This window comes from Molothrus aeneus, chromosome Z (genome assembly GCF_037042795.1).
Source record: "Molothrus aeneus isolate 106 chromosome Z, BPBGC_Maene_1.0, whole genome shotgun sequence".
NCBI classification, from domain to species: Eukaryota; Metazoa; Chordata; class Aves; order Passeriformes; family Icteridae; genus Molothrus; species Molothrus aeneus.
The window spans coordinates 116,564-139,941 of record NC_089680.1 but is presented as its reverse complement, the minus strand read 5'-3'; the positions used below and the strand labels follow the sequence as shown (position 1 = coordinate 139,941).

Below are 23,378 nucleotides of genomic sequence, written 5' to 3'. Positions count from 1 at the left end.
ACTCAGGGTCGCAGGGAGGGAATTTAGGCTTGGTCATCATCTGCGTCACATGCAATTTGAAGAATCATTTCTTGATGAGTGCAAGATCACCCACCGGGTGTTTCAGTAAATTTGCAGAGAGCAATCATTGAAAGAGACAGAGCACTGCTGTTGCTGGTGACACCGTGGAGCCCACGTGGCCCTGGATGGGTGATAGCCAGGACTCAGAGATGTGGGCCCCAGCTGTTACAGGATTAAATTAAAGAGCAACAGAAGGAGCAGAAAATCCCCCCCTGAAACTGCAGGAGCTGCCCCTGGTGGCTCCTCGCCAGGATCTGCCCTTCCACCCACTGGCCACGGGCTGGAGCCTGGGAACCCATCAGGAGGGTGATTTAAAAACCCCCTTAAGCGTCAGAGAGATGCCTCCAATGGTTCTGCTGCTGCCCCAGTGATTGCTCTTCCTCAGTCACAAATCTGTGGCTATTTTTGCTGCAGTTTATTTTTAATCGTGCTGGGACTCAGCAGCTGTTACACCGTCGCTGAACCAGGCCTTCAGAGCTTCACCACGGCAGTAACAAAAATACCCACTTCAGCTGCCTTTTAAAAGGGCTTTGGGGACATCCGGGGAGCTTTGTCCTGTGCAAATCCCTCCCAGATCCCAGAGCAAAACCACAACATAGTGTCAGTGCATTTTACAAGTGGGCTTTTTGGAGACTGGACTGCAAATGATCAATTCTGTCCCTTGGAGCAATTTCATGCCACCATCTACAGTTTTTGAGGGCTTGCAGTGAGAGCACTGGACAGTGTGGCATGCAGACACTTCAGCTCTGAAATGTTCTTTTTTTTTTTTAGCTGGTTCTAAGAGGAAGAGAACAAATACACCATATGGTGTTTGCTTGTGAATTGTTGCCTTTGACATTTTGAAAGGCAGAGTTTGATTCTGTACAATATTCGGGTGAATGGAGTCCTCTCAAAGAGCATCTTCACTTTCTGAAGCTGTGCTCATCCCACTATTTTAAACTGCCATCCAGGCACTGGGGAAGCTGGTTTATAACAATCATATTGCTAAATTCAGAGTAGGTTTTTATTTGTTGAAATAAAAAAGATTCTGTCTTAAAAACACAACCCTTTCACCCATGGTCTTGCCCTGCCTGGTCTTAGGTTGTGGTGGAATAAAGTGTAACAAAAGGATCTCTGAATGGTTGCTTTCATTAACGTTGCAGTGAAAATTAGGTGCTTTAGGACGTTTATATGAATTTTCATGAAGCTTTGGAGAGAATATACCCCAGGCCATCTTTGATAGCCATCTTTGAGAATATACCCAAGGCCATCTGCGCTATTAAAGATGGCCTTGGGTATATTCTCTTCAAAGCTTCATAAAGATTCCTGTTGACATACACAGGAATTACTCTGAAAATCATAATTAATTTTATTAATTAAATTGATATTATTAATTAAAATAATTCCTGTTGACATACACAGGAATTAACTCTGAAAAACAGAGTTAATCCCTGCGTATGTCAATGCTGCATGTAGCGTTTGTGTCCACCAGAGATTTCAAACTCCTGGGACGTTCCTGCTAGTCCATCAGGCATTTCAGGAGGGAAGAGGGGCCAGTGGAACAGCCTGAACGTGGCCAGGCTGTGGCGAGGGGACCCGGGGACCAGCAGCGATGTGGCCATGAGCAGGGCTGGCGTGGAGCCCGCGGTGCCCTTGCCTGTCCGTGAGCGCAGCCCGCTGATCCCGGAGGGTTCCTGCCCTGCGGGTGGGGTGAAACGGGGCACAGGACGGCAATTTAGTGCTCAAATACTCCCCTTAAAACTGTGTGTGTGCTGTCTGTCCCCAAACCCTGCCGGAGCCAGCAGGAGCGTCCAGTGAGGAGCGTGCCATCACACCCGTTCCGTGCCTCAGCTCCCGGCGGCTCCCCCGAGAGCATCCAGAGGCAGCCACGTTCCCCAGGGAGCAGTAACATGCAGGGAGGGAGCAAAACGCTTCCAGCCCGGTGTCCTTCCTGTGTTCTGCAAATCCCTGTGCCCAGGAGCAGCTGGACGCTGGGAAGCCACCAGTCATCCAGGCAAGTCCTTCCCTAAAGCACTCGGCGGTTTCAGAGGGGAAAGGGGAGAGGAGACTCGCCGCGTGCACGGCCTGGACCCAGCCAGGCACAGCAGGGCTCACCTCTGTGTGTGTGCACATAAACACTCTTGTTTTGTGTGCGCATAAACACACGTGCTTCGTGCGCTGAGCACCTGGCCCACCTGGCCAGCCAGCCCTGGATCAGCACTCCAGACCAGGAAGGTTTGTTTCCAACCTCACAGCTCCATCTTGCCTTCTTGTGACAAAGGTTGGCCACATCTTCTCACCTTCCTTTGCCCGCTGAGGGAATTCCTCCCTTAGGGGAACTTCTCTGTGCTGTTATAGGGGTAAAACTGACAGAGGTCAAGCCTTTCCAGCTTGCTGGAGGTGGTTGGTAGTGGAGTTACTCCATCCCTGAGCAAGTAGCCCACGTTTTTATAGGAGCTGGACGTACGGGATGCGTGTGGATGTGCAGCACGGTGTCCTACCAAGGAACACTCCTCAGTGCCCAGAGCAGTCCCTGCAAGGGCACAGAACAGCCTCACCTGAGGGCGCCTCCTCAGGCTCCAGAGTCAATCCTTGGGCACAGCTGGCTGTGAGGAAGGCAGGGCAAGGCAGGAAGGACGCTTGTACTGCTGCTGTCTGTCCACTGTAGGCACACAGTCCCCAGGGAGGTCCATAAACCAGAGAGAATCCTCCTGGGAACAGTTAAACACGAATTGGAGAGGCCTCCAGATTTTCCTTGTGTGTCCCATGGAAGTGTCCTCTGTGAAAGGAAGGAAGAAGAAAATCCTCTCTCTCCAGAGAAGATGGTGTGCGATGCTTGTTCGTTACAGGCTCAAAAGTCTGTCACTGCAGCAAAACAAGGCCACATATTGGGGTGCTCCTGCCACTAAGTCAGCATGCTCTGTGTCCTGCAGCCCAGACAGCTCACTGCCTTCCTACAAAAGGATGCAGAGGAATCAGCTTTTCTGCCCAAAATTAGCAGCAGATCAGGGGCTCACACTGCCTCTGCATGGCCCATGCCATTTCTGAGCCACGTCCATCTCATCCCAGAGCTGTGTCCCAGCACCCCCCGAGTGTCCCTAGGGCCTGGGGGAGCTGCCCCACAGCCCTGGCAGCGGGACAGGCCTGCTGGGGACAGGGATGTGGCAGTGGTGTCTGGGTGGCAGTCGCTGTGTCACCCCTTCATCCTCAGACAGGCTGCGCCGTCCCTCAGCCTCTGATGGATAAACTAACGGGGAACCAAAGGCCACGGTGGCAGAAATGCCAGCCTGTGAGCTGCTGAGCAACACGCTGGAATATTTAACCAGGGAGGCACTGGCAGAGGAGCTGAACAGCAGGAGCCCTGGTGTCTTCCTTTGGCTGTGACTCCTGTGTGTCCAGAGGCACTGAGTGACATTTCACACCGACTGAGCCAGACGTGGGCAGACCTGTTTGTCACCTCTGCACCGGGCAAGGGACTGTTCCCGCAGCAGGTCACTCCAAACTGCATCCCTGGAACACAGGAGCTGTCAGTAAAGGCTAAGCTGCTCCCTCCTCTCACCTGCCACTTTGAGCCACTCCTCCAGGAGCAACAGGGTCTCTCTGTGCTGCTGGACTTTCACAGGAGCATCACTGTGCTCACGCCCAGCTTCTGTCAGCCAGCCCTGGTGCTCCAAACCTGTGATTTGGAGCCAGGCAGAGCTGCCCTGGGGCTTGCTCTGCAGCCTGCTCCTCCCTGAGGTCTGCTGAGCTCTGTCTGCGTGTCCTCGATCTCACTTGCAAAATAGGAGGGAGGGGGTGAAAAAAATGCTTTGAGGCTGACTGATGAAAAGAGTGAGGCGTAATCCGGTTTTCTTTCCCAACAGTGAAGCTTTCATAGAACCATGGAGCAGTTCGGGTGGGAAGGTACCTTTAGAGGCCGCCCGGCCCAGGGCAGCAGGTTAGAACAAGCGGCAGCCTGCAGGGAACCCACCTCGCACAGCAGCTGGTCCAGGGGAGGGCAGGCACTGAGCCCACACGTCCCGGCTGCTCCGGCTCACCGCGGGCCGAGGTTCCTCTGGACGCACCGAGCTCCCTGCTCAGCACCGCCGTAGAACAGCCAGGATCTGCTCTCTGAGGACAGAAAAAGAACGAGGGAAGGGAGAAATCCTGAGAGGGGAAGGCATGGCAGAGCAGAGTGGTGGACTCAAGGAGTGCCAGCAGGAGCCTATCTCCAGCTGAGGTGTTGGGGCGCAGAACTGCAGCCAGACAAAGGTCTCCTTTTGGGCGATGCCTCGACCCAGGGCTGGCACTCTGCAAGGCAGCTCTTCCGCTGGCAGGTGGGAATAGCTGTGTTTCCTGCCTAGAACTGTTTGATTTTTGTTTGATTTTAATTTCAGAGTCGCGCAGCTCTTGGGGCCGCGAGCCGTCTTAGGCAAGGACAGGCCGCCCTCTGCAGGGATATTCATCAAACTTGGGTTCCGGCTTTCCCCACCCACAGCCTGCGTTATCTCCCACAGATCGACCCCATACCGGGGCCACCCCAGGGCCAGAGCCCTGCTCTCACCTCACATCCTCCAGCACATCTCCGTTTCCAGTGCCTGTGACGCACAGGTTTCCAGGGAGGTGCGCCGGCAGTCCACGGCTTCACACCAAGCTTTTCCCCCTGCTGGGAAAAATAATGGGATCACAGCTGCTGGGATACGTGTGAGCTGCGAGGAGCAGGTGTAGGTCTGGGTTCGCAGGGCTCCCCGCTCCTGTGAAGAAAGCCAGGAGGTGTTGAGTCCTGCTGATTTGTGTCTGGCAGGTTTTCTCCAGCCAAGCGTTGCAGCACAGCATCCCCAGGAAGGCCAGCAAAGTCATTTGAGCCAGCTTTGTTGCCTGCATGCGAGTGGCTGCGCACTGTGCTTGCTGGGGTTGGCATTTTGGCAGCAGATGTTAGAACAGAAAAGGAAATTTTGCTGTTTCTGGAGACCTGAGCCCACACTGGCCAGGCCTCCTGCGTTGTGCCAGCGTGGCTGAAACACAAGAGTTCCCATCCTCAGCTTAGACAGCACGTTCAGTGTCCCCTCTGACAAGGGTGGCAGAGGGATGTGTCACTGTCATATTTTCTGAAAAATCCCTTTGCCAGGATTTTTGTCCCAGGAAGCTGAGAAGCCTCAGAAAAGAATTAAAACAATAATTATCTGATTGCTTTGGAATGTGGTCTGGAGATCATTTACCAACAGATGCCTCTTTGATTGGTTCCATGTGAATTGTTTTAACTTAATGGCCAATCTCCATCAGCTATTATGGACTCTGAGGAGTCAATCACAAGCTTTCATTACCATTCTTGTTAAACCTTCTGATGTATCCGTTCTCTTTCTTTAATATAGTTTTAGTATAGCATTCTTTAATATAATATATATCATAAAATAATAAATCAGCCTTCTGAGAACATGGAGTCAGATTCTTATCTCTTCCCTTGTCCTGGGGACCCTCACAAACACCACAGGGATGAACCACCTTCCTCTCCCCAGGCAGCACTGAGCTGATAGGTGTGCCTGCTAAACCATCCTTTAAAACCACTCATCATTTGTAACAATATTCAAAAATTTATGTTGCAAGCTGCTTTCGGTCCCACAGAGAGCAGCATAAGATCTCTCGGAGGAGCTCAAAATGAGAAGTCAGAATCTTTCTGAGCAGTAACGTGGTGCTGTAGCTCTCGGCGCTCTGCATCTCCCCAGATATTTGGGGCAGGGACGACGGGCAGGTCTCATCCACGCAAGTTTGCCAGAAGGTGAAAAAGCACAGTGCCTGCTTGTTTGGCCTCTGTAAGCCCTGTGTGAACGGAATATCCCAAAGGCAGCTGCTGCTCCTGTGGGTGTGCTCTGAGGGCTGCACTGGGGCTGAGGAACAGCAATGGTCTGACCCTCCTGAGCCCAGTCACACTGGAAACACACCCTGACTGCAGTCCTGCTCCAGCCCTGCGAGAATTCACCTGGGGGAACTTTGGAGGGAATTCAAGATGGGACCTCTGAGTTGTTTTTGATGATGTGGTTTATTTTTCTTGTCTTCTACAGGGGCAGGAGGGGTGAGTTCAGCTCACATCTTCACTGCATGGTTCAGAAGGCCACAAGATCCTTAGCTAAAGACCTTTAAAGGATTTATTGACCAATAAAACACTGTCAACAAGGATATTTATGCTTTTGACCTAATCTTTAAATATTTTGTCTTATGGACCCATGTTACAGTATAAGCTTTCTTAGCCAACCATGTTATGACACACAAACCTACAGCACTGCATTCTAAACTCCTTGTTTGCCTCTGTAACCACTTTTATTTCTTCTGCATCTTACCTACAGCACTGCATTCTAAACTCCTTGTTCGCCTCTGTAACCACTTTTATTTTTTCTATATCTTAAACTCTAAAACTCGAAACTTTCCTCCCCTTAGCTCAACGTGTCTCTGCTTTAAACTATAAATCCACATTCTCGCTTCTAGCACCTCAGTTTGGGAGCCTTTTCCAAGGTCTCAGATCAAAGTGAGGTGTTAGAACATGGGTTGGACTCGATGATCTTGAAGGTCTCTTCCAACCTAGAAATTCTGTGATTCTGTGAAATCCCGTCTTTAATTCTAGGCTTTGGCTTACAGGCCCGAAGTTCTGAGAGTTCCTGCATTTTGGATTCCAGCAGGGCCTGGCCACGCAGGGGGCTCAGGGATGGCCGTGGTGGGGGTTGTGGCGGCCCCCACCAGGCTCTGCTGGCAGTGTCCCATAGGGAGCCCAGCCCTGTTTCATCACAGCAGAGATGCCAGGCGCCCCCAGAACCGCCCAGGGACAGCAGGGGTGATCAGCTGAGGGCCTGCAAAGGAGAGGGGGCAGCAAATCTTGCTGGGAGACCCTTTGGGGAACATGAGGGGGTCAGGAGCAGGCTCGGGAGGGTAAGTTGTTCCTAATATTCACTGTTTGGTGGCTTGCTTCCTGCCTTAGACCTCAGAGCAGAGCGGGGCCGTGGCTCCTGCAGCTCTTCAATCCTCACGTACCTTTAGGTGTTGATTCCCCTCAGCCTCAGCCCACCTGATCCTTGCAGTGGGGAAAACAAGCTTCAGCCAGGAGGGAAAAGAGAAACAAAACATGTTAGCTAAGTAGGGCTGGATTTCTAAGAGGCTCAAGTTCCCTTGCTCTCAGAAAAGAGAAAAATCCTGTTTGTGAAGCTGTTGAGAATTGGAGACTTCCTTTCACAACATCGTTGATGAACTCTTGGTTGAGTTAGGTTCTCTGTAATTTAAACTACAGAAGGGCTTCTAAGTGCCAAAGCTCACCTTACAGCAGAGCTTTTTTAACTCTCATATCTCCCTACCCAGCTGCCTCATAACTGAGACATCTGACCCTGTCCCAAACCCAGATTTGTCCCAAACCTGTGCTTTCTGTGAAGTGACAAAATGCACAATTAATGTAAGGGATTTCTGTCCTTTACTCTTAGAGTGAGATGCAAAAACTCACCATGATATACCCTCGATCAGGTATTTTCCTAAAGCCTAAATGTTTCAGTGTTTTAATATCAGCCCTTTCCCATGGGAGAAGCTGGATTTCAAGGTTCAGCTAGCAGCATATGTCCTGTGAGAGCGCGTGTGGGATGAAATGCAGAGGAGCTCAAGCAGGACGCAGAGGGAACACCGTGGGCCAGCAGCTGTACCCCTGCTTCAGCAGAGTCCCACGGGTGGCCAGCAGCCCAGCAGGGGAATGATGACTCAAAGAGAAAAGACATTTCTCCTTACTGCCAGGATGGCACTCTGCCTATCAGCCCTCTCCTCACTTTGTGGGAAATTAGGTCGTTTTGCAGTGGTTGGGATGCCATCCTTCGCTAGACACAGAAAAGTCAGGGCTGACTCTATGACACCGTGCTAACAAGTACAGAAAATGCATTTTATAGCGTCCCCAGCCAGTGCAACTTGAGACCCCTGAAAGTTAATGGATCTTTTCTGGCAGGTTTATCTGTTATTTTCGTCGGTTGCTGCCACATGGAGACAAAAGCAGAGTGTTCTCAGCAGAGGCTGAGTGCCTGGGAGCCCAGGCTCGGTGAGGTGTCCATCAGGTAAGGGCAGAAACAGCTCCTCGAGTTTGCATAGGCTGACGGGACCGATTCTTTCATTCCCAAGCTCATTCTGGCTCTGATCAGTCCCTGGAAGCTCCATCCTCATCCTGCAGCAAGATCCACAGCCTGTGAGGTCAGAGAGAGCAAAAAGCTCTGATTCCAAGATCTTAAACCCGAGTGCAGTGTCACCAGGCCCTGTCGATGGGGTTAGACTCTCCCGAGGTGTCTAAGCTCTTTCCAGCTTAACTGAGGTCAGCGAGCCTTGGGGACTTGCAAACCCGCCGTGAAATTCGCGGTTTCGGTGCTTTTTGAGCGCGCTGCGGTCGGACAAAGGCTGCCAGCCGCGGCTCGGCGTCTCCGGAGCGATCAGAAGAGGGCAGTCCTGGCCCTGTGCTCCGCTCCATGCCCGGGCCGCGAGCGGGCGCCGCCGAGCCGCGTTGCGCGGGTCGGGACGGGAAGGACGCCGCTCCCGTGCCCCCATCAGCCGAGACGGAGCGCACGGAGCCCGGGGAGAGGGGTCAGAGGGGCTGCTGTGGGGTGACTCGCGGAGGAAGGGGCTCGCCGCCATTCCCAGCAGAAAAGCAGCCTTGCTAGGGATGAAAGCACCAAAATGGCCCAGGCTGCCGCTGCCAGAGCCGCTCGCTGTGGTGCCTCCAGGGCCCCGTCACAGCTGGCCCTGAGTGCTCCCAGGAACGGGACATCTGTCTCCTCTCTGGGCAACCCGGGCCAACCTCACCACCTTCATTACAATTTATATCGATAAGTTGACCATCTTCACTATAAAGAGCATTGTGCTTCTATCTAGCCCGAAATTCACCTGGTCAGCCCCTCTCAGGATTTCTCACCGTGCCCCTTGCTGTCCAGCAGTTGAGCAGATTAGATCCGACCTGAGATCAGACTGGCCTAAAAAGAGGCTGCAGATCACAAGAAGAGAAAGTAAAACATAAACTTAAAAGCAGCAAAAGACAAACATGTTAACCTACAGTGAGAGTCACTGATAAAGGAACTTGTCACTCAGCACCACTGTGGGCTGTTCCTATGTGAGCTGGCCTCGGGACCCCACACTCTTCTGCACACACTGGAGCCAAAAAAGGCTAAATGAGAAATTTTACACAGAAATGCTTTAAAACACAATGAAATTACCAGTCCGAAACTGAATGCAAAGAATGGAAACAGTGTAAACATACTCAGTTCTGTTGTTACTGTAAAGAAGTAAAAGGGGCAAGGCTGGCGGAGAGCAGTAAATATCTTTCAGTGGAATTGGTGTAATAAAAGACATTATTTTTCTTCACAAACCTTGCCTCGGGGCAGCCATCATCTCTACTGCCTCATGTAAATGTGAAGAGTCAGCAGGGTCATCCATCTGTATCAGGCGTGTCAGAATGAACAATCAACATTGCTTTTTAACAGAAATAAAGGGCAGAAGGCCAAGAGGCCAGCTTTCATCAAACCACAGGAACCTTCTGAGGGATGGCTTGTTCTGCTAGCCCATGCTGCAAAACCTTCTGAGACTGGAGTGAGATAAAAGCCAGTATCACTGCTTAAATAATTATTTGTTCTGTATCAGCTGTTCACACACAGAGCTGCATTATCAGTGAGTTTGTGGGAGTGACAGTGAGGCACCATGGAAGGAATGAAAGGACAGATCTAGGCAACTAGAACAGGGATTATTTTTGTTTAGTTATTTGCATCAAGGATCAGTGACAGGGAAAACAAGAACACAGGGTCCAGTGCTGGTGATGATACTTTAAATGAGATACTTGAAAAACTGAAAATGTTATGGAGGGGAGAGTCAAAACTATGTCAAAGATGGGGAACAAAAGTCTTCTGTGTACTTTATCAGTGACTAAGTGGTTAAAACCACTGTGGTTTGTCACGAAAAAAATGGAGAAAAAAAGGAAATTCTCTTCAGCAAAGAGACAAAAAACAAGCAGAAGGTGACCAGAAGCCTAGGAAGACCACAAAGAGAAATAGAATACAGTTTTAGGATGGTGGAAGTGACTTGAGAAACCACCTTGGTGTGATTTAAGAGAACTACCTTCAAACAGTGATGATTTTTGGGAGTTTTAATTTAGCACAAACCACTGGCTCCCTCTGGAAGGGAACCCCAGTAAAATGCAACGGCCTGTGTGCACACATGAAAGGCGGAGTGATCATGAAACAGCCGTCTGCTGCATTAAGAATTTGTGAATGAATTCCCACCCCTCGTGGAGGCTGCTCCGGCCCAGCCAGGCGGGGTGGCAGCTCCGAGCTGGCTGGATTTACAGAGCCCAGCAGCTCCACGGCTCTTCTCTGGGCGGCGGCAGAGCGGCAGAGCTCCGTGTGCCAGGGGAAACTCCCGAGCAGAGCACCAAATACGGTGATAAAAGCCCTGCGGAGGAGGGAGGAGCAGCTGCTCCTCTGGCTCTGAGACTCACGGAGAGAGACACGGAGGGGCTGGGACAGCTGGGAAGGGGCTGGAGCACCAGGATGGGCTGAGGGAGCTGGGAAGGGGCTCAGCCTGGAGCAAAGGAGGCTCAGGGGGCCCTTGTGGCTCTGCACAGCTCCTGCCAGGAGGGCACAGCCGGGGGGGTCGGGCTGTGCTCCAGGGAACAGGGACAGGAGCAGAGGGAACGGCCTCAGGCTGGGCCAGGGCAGGCTCAGGGTGGACACCAGCAGGAATTTCCCAGTGGAAAGGGCTGTCCAGCCCTGGCACAGCTGGTGAGACCCCATCCCTTGAGCCGTGTGGATGTGGCACTTGGGGACAGCTGGTGGCCCTGGCAGTGCTGGGGGAGCAGTGGTTGGACTGAGGGTGTGAGGGCTTCTCCAACCCAAATGGTTCTGTGATTCCACGTCCTGCTGTCCCTGAGGCAGCTGGGGCCGTGCTGGGGCACAGAGCGTGGGCCAGGCCTCCTCTGCACAGTGACCTGTGCCTTGGGAAAGGCTCGGAGCCTGGATTTGGGAGCGAACCAAAGCAGTGCCATGGGGCTGGAAGTGACAGCTCTCCTGCCTCCAGCCCCGCTGCTGGGAGCTCTGGGCAGCCCCTGGGGTGCAGGTTTTCCTCTGCTGTGACTAATCACAGCCCAGCTCTCCAGGCAGCCATCCTCTCACAACAAAGTTCTGCACAGCCTGTTTCAGCAAGGCCCCAGCTGCTCATTAGGTGATCCTGGGGAATATCCTCCACAGGCCTGGAGTGGCACAGGTTTACAGCAGGAGTGATTTATGCAATTTGGGTAGGATGCCAGGCATTTTTAAATGCCTCCAATTTGGGCTATTTTTAGCCTGGGACAAAGGCGTGACCTTGCAGGTTATTTTCGCAATCTCTTTTGTTGATAGGTGCAGAGCAGCATTATTCAGAAACGTTTCAAACCAGCCACAGTCATGCTGATGGGGAGGGGAGAGGGAAAGCAGCTGAATGTGCTCCTCATGACAGGCCTCAAAATCATAATTAGGAGAGGGGGTTTTGATTAAGTAGGTTTACATATCTGATACTGTTACTATAGTGACTCTGCTTCTTTTAACTGCACCGTGCTCCTTCGTACATCAAACTATTTAAATCATGTTCGGTGCCGGTGGCAGAGAATTAAAATTGTTACTTAATAAAAGTTCTTGTTAAAAGAAAAAATTCTCTTTTTAACTGGAAGTGGTGAGCATGAGATGGGGTATTGGGAAGGAATTGCTGGCTGGGAGGGTGGGCAGGCCCTGGCCCAGGGTGCCCAGAGCAGCTGTGGCTGCCCCTGGATCCTTGGCAGTGCCCAAGGCCAGGCTGGATGGGGCTTGGAGCAGCCTGGGACAGTGGAAGGTGTCCCTGCCCATGGATGAGATTGAAGCTCTTGTCCAACCCAAACCATTCCAGGAGATTCTGTGATTAACAATCTCAAAATCTGCAGCACTGGAAAACATCTGAGTTTGGGCTGGAGAGGAGGCAGACGAAGGCTGGGAAGGGCTGAGCTGCCGTGTTTCACACCCCTGTGCTTTCTCTCTCTAAACTCTGTGGAGGCTGAGCTGGGGATGGGTATCACTTCCACTGACCATTGTGAGGACAAACAGCCCAGTGTTATTGTGAAAAGTAGTGGTTTTGCTCTTTTCTTCTGCAATTTCAGTGCTGACCTGCAGTATTATCTGCCTCGATGACTTCTGCCAAGCCCTCTGTTTGAGTCCAAGGGTATGCCAGCCCTCCAGGCCCCGTGAGGCAGCAGACCAGGCAGGGCTTACCTCAGCGCTGTGGCCCTGCATGTTTTGAGGAGCCCTGTTCCATGCAGGGCATCCAGCACGGTGGCCCTGGCCACTGGGAGCAGCTTCCATGTTGCCACAAGGAACTCTGTGTGGAGTGACCACATTCCCTGCCCCTGCCCTCTGCTCCTTCCTCCTGCTTTGCCTTTCCCCCTCAGCCTCCTCCACAGCAGGATGCCCCTGTGGAGCCACGGTCCCCACTGTCCTGGCTGCCACACGGCACTCATGGGTCTGCTCATGGACCCAGGCTCCTTATGGACCCCAGTTCCTCACAGCCCTGTCCCCTCACGGATCCAGGCTCCTCACAGCCCTGTCCCCTTACGGACCCCAGTTCCTCAGAGCCCTGTCCCCTTATGGACCCCATTCCTCACAGGCCTGTCCCCTTATGGACCCCATTCCTCACAGGCCTGTCCCGTTATGGACCCCAGCTCCTCACAGCTCCCAGCCCTTCATAGCCCCATCCCCTCACAGATCTCCATCTTATTATGGCTTCCAACCCCTCATGGATCCTGTCCCTTCATGTTCCCCATTCCCATTTCCCATGCCCTCACGTTCCTCAAGTTCCCCATTCCCCATTGCCATTACCATTCCTGTCCCCTCATGTTCCTCATTCCCCATTGCCATTGCCATCCCCTCACATTCCCAGTTCCGCATTGCCATTCCCGTCCCCTCACGTTCCCCATTCCCCATTGCCAATCCTGTCCCCTCACGTTCCCCATTCCCATTGCCATTCCCGTCCTCTCACGTTCCCCATTCCCCATTGCCAATCCTGTCCTCTCACGTTCCCTGTTCCCCATTCCCATTGCCATTCCCGTCCCCTCACGTTCCCCGTTCCCCATTGCCACTGCCGTCCTCTCACGTTCCCCTCACGTTCCTCGTTCCCATTGCCATTCCCGTCCCCTCACGTTCCCCGTTCCCCATTGCCAATCCTGTCCCCTCACGTTCCCCATTCCCATTGCCATTCCCGTCCCCTCACGTTCCCCGTTCCCCATTGCCATTCCCGTCCCCTCGCGTTCTCCGTTCCCCATTCCCATTCCCGTCCCCCCACGTTCCCCTCACGTTCCCAGTTCCGTCACACTCCCATCCCCAGTCCCGCCCCTCGCTCCGCCCCTCCTCGCTGATTGGCTGTCTGGCCAGTCCAATTAACCTGTGACAGATCCCACCCCGCCGTGCCTGTCCCCCTTTCCCCTCTGCGGAGGCGGGATAAAACGTTCATTGGCCAAACGCCACGGCCGCCGGCGAGCTTCCTTCCCTTCTATTGGTTGCCTGAGTTGTCAGTCACGGCCAACACCCGCCTCCCGGGGTGTCCCTCCCCGGCGCCTCGGTGTAGGCTCCATTCAGTGGCGGGTTCTGTGGTCGACGCTGCTCCGGCGGGCGGGCGCTGTTCTCGCTCAGTAGGAACAGGTCCTCGGCCGGCATCGCTCAGCGGGCAGCAGCCGCAGGAGGAGGTAGATCCCGTTCTGGTAACAATTATACAACTGCGGCGGCGCACCACAGGCCTCTCTCTCTCTTTATAAACCCGTGTCTACGGGGCGTTCTGAGGGGCTGGAGGCCGCCCGGGCGCGGGGAGGGGATGTAGCCCGCCCGGGATGCTCCGTGTCCCCGGCCCGGCCCCGCGGGGGGTAGTGCCGAAGCAGCAGCACGGCGGTGCGAGGCCCCGCGGCTCGGCCTGCGGCGGAGGCAGCGCCGGGCCCTGCGGCAGGTGCGGAGGTGCCCGCGAGGAGCCGGGGGAAGCAGCCCCGGCTGCGCCCGTGCGTGTTTACCCCTGTCAGGACGGTGACAAATGGAGCTGCCAGCCCGCCCGCCGGGAGCTGCCCGAGGCCGCGGGGAGCGCCCACCCAGCGGGCCCAGCCGCTCCTGCCGCCCCCCCGCGCCGGGCCCGACCTGCCCTCAACTTCCCCGCGGCCCCGGAGAGTGAAAGTTGGGAAGGAGCGGAGCAGCTGGCGCGGCCTTGGAGCAGGAAGCGCCGCCCGGCACTCCGGAGTTGCTGTTTGGGTTTGGCCTCCTGGCTGCTCCTTCAGCCGGGCGGCCGTGGCTGACACGCCGCCGTCGCTGGCTCCGCTAAAAAATACTGACTAACGGGTGTTGTCTGAGCAACCCGGGGTGTTGTGTCATGGCAAGAATCTCATAATTAACAGGAGAAAAACCAAACCAAACTTACAGCACATTGATAAAGGGTCGGTGAAAAAGGACAGTCTTGCAGCCAAGCAAGATCAAAACCACCAAATGTCGGTTATTTGGTGTGTTTGTGTTGGTAATTCCAAAAAGTAGTAAACATCAAAGGGAGGTTTTCTATGTACCTGTAATTTACATATGGGCAAATGAAAGAGCTGGGCAGAATGTGCAGCTCTGCAGGTGGCCCGTCTGTGTGCAGCCAGCAGTGTCTAATGCCTTATTAGAGGCTATAACATCTGTAGAAATTTAACCCGAGCCTGTATTTTAGAAGAAACTGTGTGTTACAGTCACAGGAGGGAAGTTCTGATAATCCTGTGCGGTGGCTTGTGAGTCAGCAGCTTGAGTGCAGGCAAGATTTGGAGCTTTTTGCCCCGCAAACTAAGGCAGAGGCTGTCAGAGTTGCGTGGTAGCACGCCGTGGTTGAGTGAGCACTAATTGAACGCTCATCTTTACGAGTGGTGCCAGCACCTTCCCTGCAGCTGGAGCAGCACTGGTAGCCCGTGGTGCATGGATAGGTTCTCAGGTTCTTCTGTAGTTTAGGTGGGGTATTTCTTTTTAAAGCCAGCACACGCTGAGGTTTGTAAGAGGTTGGCAGATGTACACTTCACCTGCGCTGAGCCACCAGCAGCTCGGCTTCTCTGTGCTCTGGGCTGAGCTGCTTTCCCACGAAGAGCTCCCATTTGTAAATGCAGCAGTTGTTGGGAACATCCTTGTCCACCCCTCAACCTGTATCCAAAAAAATAAATCAGTGTTTCTGAGTTGAGCAGCTCCAGCAGAGTGGCGTGCCAGCTCTCCAGAACAGAGCATGAGTACCTTTCTGCTGTTCCTGGAGTATTTCTGAGGGCTTTTAGCGTGAGGTCTTTGTCCTTACCTTTACTACCAGTAGCCCTCCTAGTTACACAAATTAAAATAAATCAAGAATTTCAATACACCTTGTCAGACCTGGCCAGAAATACTGCTGCTGCAGTTTCCACAGTAAAAGATAATGGACTTTCTGGTGCTTAAGAATCAGAATATTTAGGTCAGTAAATGTATAAAAATACAGCTCTCTGATGTTGTCTGGAAGGAGCTGCTACCCACCAAGACCCCAATACCAAACAATTCAGCCCTGCTTTCTGCTCGTGCTGCAAGAAGTCTGATAGTACTGTAAATTACAGTAATTGACAAATACTCTTTTTAGGAAAGTTCTGAAATCATTTCCATCCAAGTTCACCTGAGTGTGCTTTGTTTAGTGAATGTTTCCAGCCTGGAGCGGTGAGCTTGCTTACTCTGCCTGAGTGCTCTCCACACCTAACTTTTCTTCCTGTTGAACTGGCCAATAAAAGGGAAGAAAAGCAATTCCAATATGCTAAAGATCTGCTTCCAAAATAACCCGCCTGCCTCTGCCAAACACTTAATTAGTAATTTCTGCCCCTGACTGTTCCTTTTAATCTGCAGATCTCAAGGTGCCTTAGAAATGTCCTCTAAAGTGGTGGCCCAGGACTTTGCTGGAGGGAGCCTGGAGCAGCTTTGCCGCCGCCGTTTCCTGCTGGCTTTGCTCAGCAGTAGCATCTGGGCAGCTCAGGGAGGCCGAGCTGCTGTGCAGAACCGCGTGCTCCTCCCTCCTGGGATGCCCCTGTTCTGGAACAAAAGTGTCTCCTTGTCCTGCTGAAGGGTGGTGGGTGCAGGGAGAGCTGCTCTCTTTAGTGCAAGTCTCGTGGGGAGACACGCTTACAGCCCGTGCTCGCCTCGTGTAATAATTTTAGACTGCTTTATCATTGCTGAAGTGATGAAGCCGGCTAGAGCGTGCCTGGTTTGTGTCATGCTTGGGTGGGCCAGGCTGGGCTGTTTATTAATGAAAAAAAAAAAAAGAAAAGAAAATAGAGTGCATGGTGCATCCACTCCAGACCTGTCTCCCATAGGAGACAATGTCTGTTGGCTTAGAAATGGTTGAGGCCTTAAAGATTGGAAATCCTGTGGGGCCTCCGTGGCCTTGAATTAATGATTTCAGCTTGTCAATAGAGAAAAGCTCCTCAACACAGGTCAGTTTCTGTGCATGAAAGACAGGCTGGAAGAAACCACTGGCACAGGATTTCAGGAGCGCTGGAGATGCATTTGTGTTTCCCGAGCCCTCGAACTGAAGGCAGGCTGCAGAGTCACGCAGCAGGAGCTGCTGTGCAGGGACAGGCGCCCCTTGGCACTGAGGGCAGACCCACGGGTCAGGCAGCCCGGGCACTAATTGAAGCTGGCCTCGCTTTAATTGGCTCTCAGCTTCCCGACTCTCTGGCCTGCCTAATTCTGCCTTTTAAGAGCGTGACGAACCTTTCCCTTAAAAGTAAGTTTTGCCATTTAACAAATCCATAATTGGAGCAGGAGAACATTTGCTCCCAGATAAGGGCGCTTGTGCATATTGGTAATTAGTTTGACCTGGGCAGATGCCTCCTGATAAGGCACAGCAGGGAGCTGTCCTCTGTGTGCTGAAGGATTTAATCCCCTTAATTTGTGACACAGCAACTCAAAAATTCCCAGCTGTGCTGGGCTCAGTCTGGAGGTGCTCCACAGTCTTGTGTAGCTCTCACCATTGCCAGGCACTGAAGGGCGAGCAGAGATCCTGGTTATGCTGACACAGGTTTGGGCAGGAATTTATTCCTCATTCAATTCTGCTGTTTTCCTCCTAATTCCTCCTCACAGGACATTACCCAGCCTCAGTCCTCTCCGTGTGTTTTCACAGCGTGGCAGGTGCTGCTCTTTCCCCCAGTTCTCATCCTTCCCCCACGGAGCTGCTGCCAGGGCTGGAGCCCCTCTGCTCTGGAGCCAGCCTGGCACAGCTGGGGCTGTTGAGCTGCACAAGAGAAGCTCCAGGGACACCTCAGAGCCCCTGCCAGGGCCTCCAGGGGCTCCAGCAGAGCTGCCCAGGGACTGGGGACAAGGCCTGCAGGGACAGCACCCAGGCAATGGCTCCCACTGCCAGAGGGCAGGCACAGATTTTGGGCTCTTGGCAATTAGGAATTGCTGGCTGGGAGGGTGGGCAGGCCCTGGCCCAGGGTGCCCAGAGCAGCTGTGGCTGCCCCTGGATCCCTGGCAGTGTCCCAGGCCAGGCTGGATGGGGCTTGGAGCAGCCTGGGACAGTGGAAGGTGTCCCTGCACATGGCACGGGTGAGACTGGATGAGCTTTGAGGTCTCTTCCCACCCAAACCACTCTGGGATTCTCTGTCAGCCTCTACTGCCAAAATGATCTCTCCTTTTTTTATGGTTTTACTACCACCCTCTCAGGCCTGGCCTCTCTCCTACAAACCCATCACCAACCATGTTAAAGCCTCCCCAGACAGCAGCACAGTCCAGCCCTTCCATCTCCTTGAAACCAGGAGGTGGCCTGGGGCCCTTTTGGGGACCTTTCCCCCAGACCTGTTCCTGGGGCTCCCCAGCAGATGCGAGCCGCAGAGCGTGAGGCTTCGTGTCCCTTTGTCCTTGCCCACGGGTGCCAGCAGAGCTGGGCTGGGTCACAGAGGGCCACGGCCCTGCGGCAGAGCTGCTGGCAGCCCTGCAGAGCAATATGGATGGGCATGGGAGAGGATTTCCTGCTTCGTGGGGTCAGGGCAGGGTGTGTTTGAGAGGCAAGCCCTTGCTAAACCACATTCAAAAGTCTGTGACAAAAGGAGTTGAGGGAAACGTGCAGAATGGGAGAGGAAACAAACAGGGAACAATGGGAAGAGCAGGGGCGGGAGAGCTCGGGGCTGAGTGGCCAGTCAGGTTTTGTGGTGGATATAAATTAACTGGGATCATATCGCTTGGATCTAAACAGAGGGCTCAGTGGAAAATGAAACTTGATTCTCCCCTTTTATGAATCTGAGATACCTCCATCAAGAGAATAATTTTAGGTGCTGGTGTAACACCTCGGAGAGGAGCAAGTCTCCTCTCTCACACGTCAGGAGGAAAACAAGATTTGTATCACCTCTGAAAAGCCTTTCCCCCTCTGCCTCGTTGATTAGAGTTAATTGATCAAGTTCAGGTGAATCTGGGCCACAATCTTGTTTGGTTCTTAATGCTCATTAATTGCACCAAAGTAATTTAAATTTAATTAGAGTTTGGTAGGGTGTGGTGCTTGTCCTACTTTTTAATTGCTTGTTTGAGGTGTTTGCTGGTGGCAGGTTGACGCCACGGTGGCCCCAGGCCGATGGGACTCTGGGTTGGGGTTTTTCTGTGACACTGGAGTCACAGACCCTTTCTGGGCTCCCCTGCCAAAAAGGGGAGATGGACCTGCAGCCCTGGGGGGATGGCGAGTGAGCAACCAGAACTAAAACCAGCTAAAACTGAACCTGGTGATGCTAAAGGCAGCACGGAATTAATGTGTTTTGCAGCACAGGATTAATTTCCCTAGTCTGATCCTGATTTCCCGAGCGCTCGCTCCACCACCAGCAGGTTTGGGGAGGAACGAGCACGTTCGAGGCTGCATCTGTTGGTGCTGCTGGCAAGGCTCCCTCCCCTGCCTCCTGTCCCACTCCACGCAGCAAATTTATGGTCTTTACCCCAAAACAAAATCAGCACAGGGGGTTTGAGTGGAACTTCTGTCATTCACAGGCCTCAACAAACAAGTGAAGGTTGAGGGGAAGGGCTGCGTCCGGATGCAGAGCAGCTTCCCTCTACGCTTTGTAGTGGGCAGAAGAGAAACTCGGGCATAACTGATGATGAAAAATGTTAAATGTTTGCATGTTTTTTTAATGCTTGGAAAGATATTCAAGAAAATCCTCAGATTGTAACTTGTAAGACCAGTCTGCCATCTTAAAAGCTGATTATGTGCAAATTTGATTAGAGCAGGTCTTCTAAAGTATTCAGGCGATATTTAAGATAATGAAGTTTTGTTCCTTAATTCAATTTTGTCTCCCATCTGGAAGAAATTAAAAATGCAAGCCGTGCATCATTTCATTCCTTAAAAATATCTCATGCCCTGCTTCCCTGTCCCTGCCTGTCTGGGCTGTGAGCGTGGAGCTGGGCCGGGGGGTGTCGGGTCCCCTCTCCTGGTCCCCTGCTGGCCTGGCTGGCGTGTCCCCTCCCTGTGTCACCACACAGACCCTGGTCCTGGTGAGGTCCTGCCCTGCTTCCCGTTGTCTCTCTGGCTCAGTGAAACAATCTTTGGGATTCCAGAGATCCCCACTGCGCGTTCCCTGCTGGTCCTGCCTTATACGAGAGTGTGGTAAATGGTAATTTCTTCTCCAAAGAGCTTGTGATCAGTAATGGAGTAAAATGAGTCCAAGAGTTGCTAACACCTGTCAGGATTAGAACTTGAGTTATATTAACAATTTTTAATTTCTTTTAGGGGAGCATCCTTTACTTTAAAGGATATAGACTCTGAAAATAAAGGTTTTTTAAAACTATTTTTAAAGTTTGGAAGTGTAAAAGTCTGAGCCTGGAATCCACAGATCAGTGGAGTTTTTGGCCATTTTAATTCCACATTTTGTTGTAGCAGGGTTTCAGTATGCTGACAGACACAGCTTCTCTCCGGGCCAGCGGAGAATCTCCTGTTGTCCAGGCCAGGAGATTTTGTTGTTGGAGAGCTCAGGAGGATCTCAGTGGGGATTTCGTGGCTGCACCTGCCCAGGCTGTGCTGTCCTGGCCGCCATTTGCGCCAGTGCCGGTTCCACGGGTCACCAGGGACAGCAGAAGTCCCTGCTGGCATTTCTGCTCTGCCGGCAGGATCCCTGCGTTCCCTCCACTCTGTGCTCTCGGCACTCCGAGCGAGCCCTTCCTTCCTTTCCCTCCTCCTGGCTGCCGCAGGGCAGATTTGGGCTGTTGCTTCCTGGTGTTAGAAGGGGTCTCACGCTGCAGGTGATTCTCTGTGGCACCAGGAGCACACAGTGGGTGTTTCGGGGGCTCTGTGGGTTCCTGAGTGCTGCCTGTGCACACAGTGGGTGTTTCAGGGGCTCTGCTGGCTCCGTGGGTTCCTGAGTGCTGCCTGTGCCCACAGTGGGTGTTTCAGGGGCTCTGCTGGCTCCGTGGGTTCCTGAGTGCTGCCTTTGCCCACAGTGGGTGTGTCGGGGGCTCTGCTGGCTCCGTGGGTTCCTGAGTGCTGCCTGTGCCCACAGTGGGTGTTTCGGGGGCTCTGTGGGTGCCTGAGTGCTGCCTGTGCCCACAGTGGGTGTTTCAGGGGCTCTGTGGGTTCCTGAGTGCTGCCTTTGCCCCGCCAGGTGCTCCGGAGGAGGAGGAGGAGGAGGAGGAGGATGCTGTCCCGACTGCGCGCGGCCGCGGCGCCCTGCGCGATGGCGCGGCGCAGCCTGCACACCAAGGAGAAGGGCAAACCACTCATGCTCAACCCACGCACCAACAAGGTGGGTCTGTGTCCTGTCTGTCTGTCTGTCTGTCCGACCTGTGTCTGACACAGCCAGGGCGGGGCGGCGAGGCAGGCAGCAGCTCCTGCCCCGCTGCTCCGGCCAGCCCGGCTCTGTCCTCACTGCCAGTGCTGCCCTGGGCACACGAGGGGCTGCTGGCACTGCTGAGCCCAGGCAGCGCTTTAGCAGGGAGAGGGACTGACCTGAAAGTTTGCAAAAGTTAACTCTGAATCCACTAACCACAGGAAGCGATAGCCTCTCTGTCCTAGCCCTGGCCCTTTCCTGGGACACTGAGAGCTGGGGCTGAGCCACATCACCTGAGAAATATCCCTCTGCAGAGTCTGAAAGAGCATCTAAAAATAAACCTTGGTGGGGGCTGACTGGGAGGTACAGATATCGTGTTAATTCCATGCTTTGGGGCAGACTCCTAAGAAAGTAGCATTTTGTTCCCTTCACAAAACTGTTCCTGTTTGCACAAGCCCATCCTCAACCTCTTTTGTTTTGTTTTTTTTTCCCCACTGGAGTCGTAGTGCCCTTCAGGAATCTTGCAGCTATTAATGTGTAAATTAAAACTGGTAAGAAATCAGATGAGAGCTTTTGGTGGCTGGTCCGAGATGTCTGAAGTGGTCAAGAAAGGCGACAAGTCTGCCAGTCTCTGACATTTGCCCTGTCTCTGCTCAGGGCACTTCCTGAGCAGTGGGGCTGGGTTATTCTACCCTTCCCTTTCTGCCTTGGACAGCAGAGTGCAAGATGCCTCAATCCTGCATGAATCCAGGCTGCCTAGAGAGGGAGAGAGAGCTGTGGAAGGTAGAGACTGGCTGTCTGCAAAACTGAAGCTGAGATTGCTGTGTCAGGGAAAGAGAGAAGAGTAGATTGGTGTGACTTGTCAGGATCAGACTGTCTCGAGACTTTCTGAGTTCTAAAGACTTTGACATGGCCATGGAAATTACTTCAACCCCTGTAAGCTTTTCCAAATGCTGATTATGCAATAGTATTCTGAAACAAGAACAATAAGTCATTTCTTACTGTTTTTCTAGTGGTAATATCCTTCCATTTTTTTTAACCCTGGAATTCTCAGCTAGACTGAGCACAATTTTTTTTCTTGAGGAGTAGAAGGGAGTAGGGAGCTTCTAGTTAATGGCAATTGATTTTGTGAATATTTCAATGCCTCCAAGAAGTTACACTGTGAGAGGGAACCCCGTTGTGCAGTAGTTTGTCTCTGCTGTATCAGCCCGTCCTTCCTGCTGACGCCTGTTGGAATGATCAGAAAGCTCACTGAGTGATACTGCTGGATGCAGTATCTGTATGGAAATGCATTTTGGATATTCAGCAAAGACATAAATGATTCATTAAACAGCACACCGAGTACTTTACCCCCTGTGCCTCACTTGTGTATAGATAGATAGATATATTATCTACGTACAGAAACAGATAAAGGGTGTTATTTCTTGCTGTCAGCTTGTTGAGGTTATCATGTTTTGCTTGATTAGATTCAATTTTTACATCCTCTATCAACCCTGCAGAACATTTGGTCTCCCCTAAGGCACGTGTCCCTAAAACAAGAGCTGCAGAAGGACAGCATCAGGGGCAGGAACCAGCCCTCACCCTTGTGCAAACTTATCTGTTGCTCTTTGCCACTGGAGCAGGTTTTTATCTTACAGATAAGAATTGTTTTTCTCTCCTTGCCCACCCTGAGCCGTGTGTTGGGCTGTGTGTGTTTCTTTCCTTGCCCACCCTGAGCTGTGTGTTGGGCTGTGTGTGTTTCTCTCCTTGCCCACCCTGAGCTGTGTGTGTTTCTTTGTTTGCCCACCCTGAGCCATGTGTTGGGCTGTGTGTGTTTCTTTGTTTGCCCACCCTGAGCCGTGTGTTGGGCTGTGTGTGTTTCTTTGTTTGCCCACCCTGAGCTGCGTGTTGGGCTGTGTGTGTTTCTTTGTTTGCCCACCCTGAGCCATGTGTTGGGCTGTGTGTGTTTCTCTCCTTGCCCACCCTAAGCCGTGTGTTGGGCTGTGTGTGTTTCTTTCCTTGCCCACCCTGAGCTGTGTGTTGGGCTGTGTGTGTTTCTTTGTTTGCCCACCCTGAGCCATGTGTTGGGCTGTGTGTGTTTCTCTCCTTGCCCACCCTGAGCTGTGTGTGTTTCTCTCCTTGCCCACCCTAAGCCGTGTGTTGGGCTGTGTGTGTTTCTTTCCTTGCCCACCCTGAGCTGTGTGTTGGGCTGTGTGTGTTTCTTTGTTTGCCCACCCTGAGCCATGTGTTGGGCTGTGTGTGTTTCTCTCCTTGCCCACCCTGAGCTGTGTGTGTTTCTCTCCTTGCCCACCCTGAGCCGTGTGTTGGGCTGTGTGTGTTTCTTTGTTTGCCCACCCTGAGCTGTGTGTTGGGCTGTGTGTGTTTCTCTCCTTGCCCATCCTGAGCTGAGTGTGTTTCTCTCCTTGCCCACCCTGAGCTGTGTGTGTTTCTTTGTTTGCCCACCCTGAGCTGTGTGTTGGGCTGTGTGTGTTTCTCTCCTTGCCCACCCTGAGCTGTGTGTGTTTCTTTGTTTGCCCACCCTGAGCTGTGTGTTGGGCTGTGTGTGTTTCTCTCCTTGCCCATCCTGAGCTGAGTG

General features: G+C 52.7%; 1 protein-coding gene across 1 annotated transcript in view; it reads left to right on the top strand.

The window, feature by feature from the left end:
• Positions 1-13,668: 13,668 nt before the first annotated feature.
• Positions 13,669-23,378, top strand: part of ME2 (malic enzyme 2) — a 39,821-nt gene continuing 30,111 nt past the window's right edge. The window contains exons 1-2 of the mRNA XM_066569302.1: positions 13,669-13,750; positions 20,639-20,779. Of these exons, the coding sequence (XP_066425399.1) occupies positions 20,672-20,779 (108 nt within the window). The 5' untranslated portion in view covers positions 13,669-13,750; positions 20,639-20,671. The remainder of the gene's footprint in view (positions 13,751-20,638; positions 20,780-23,378) is intronic.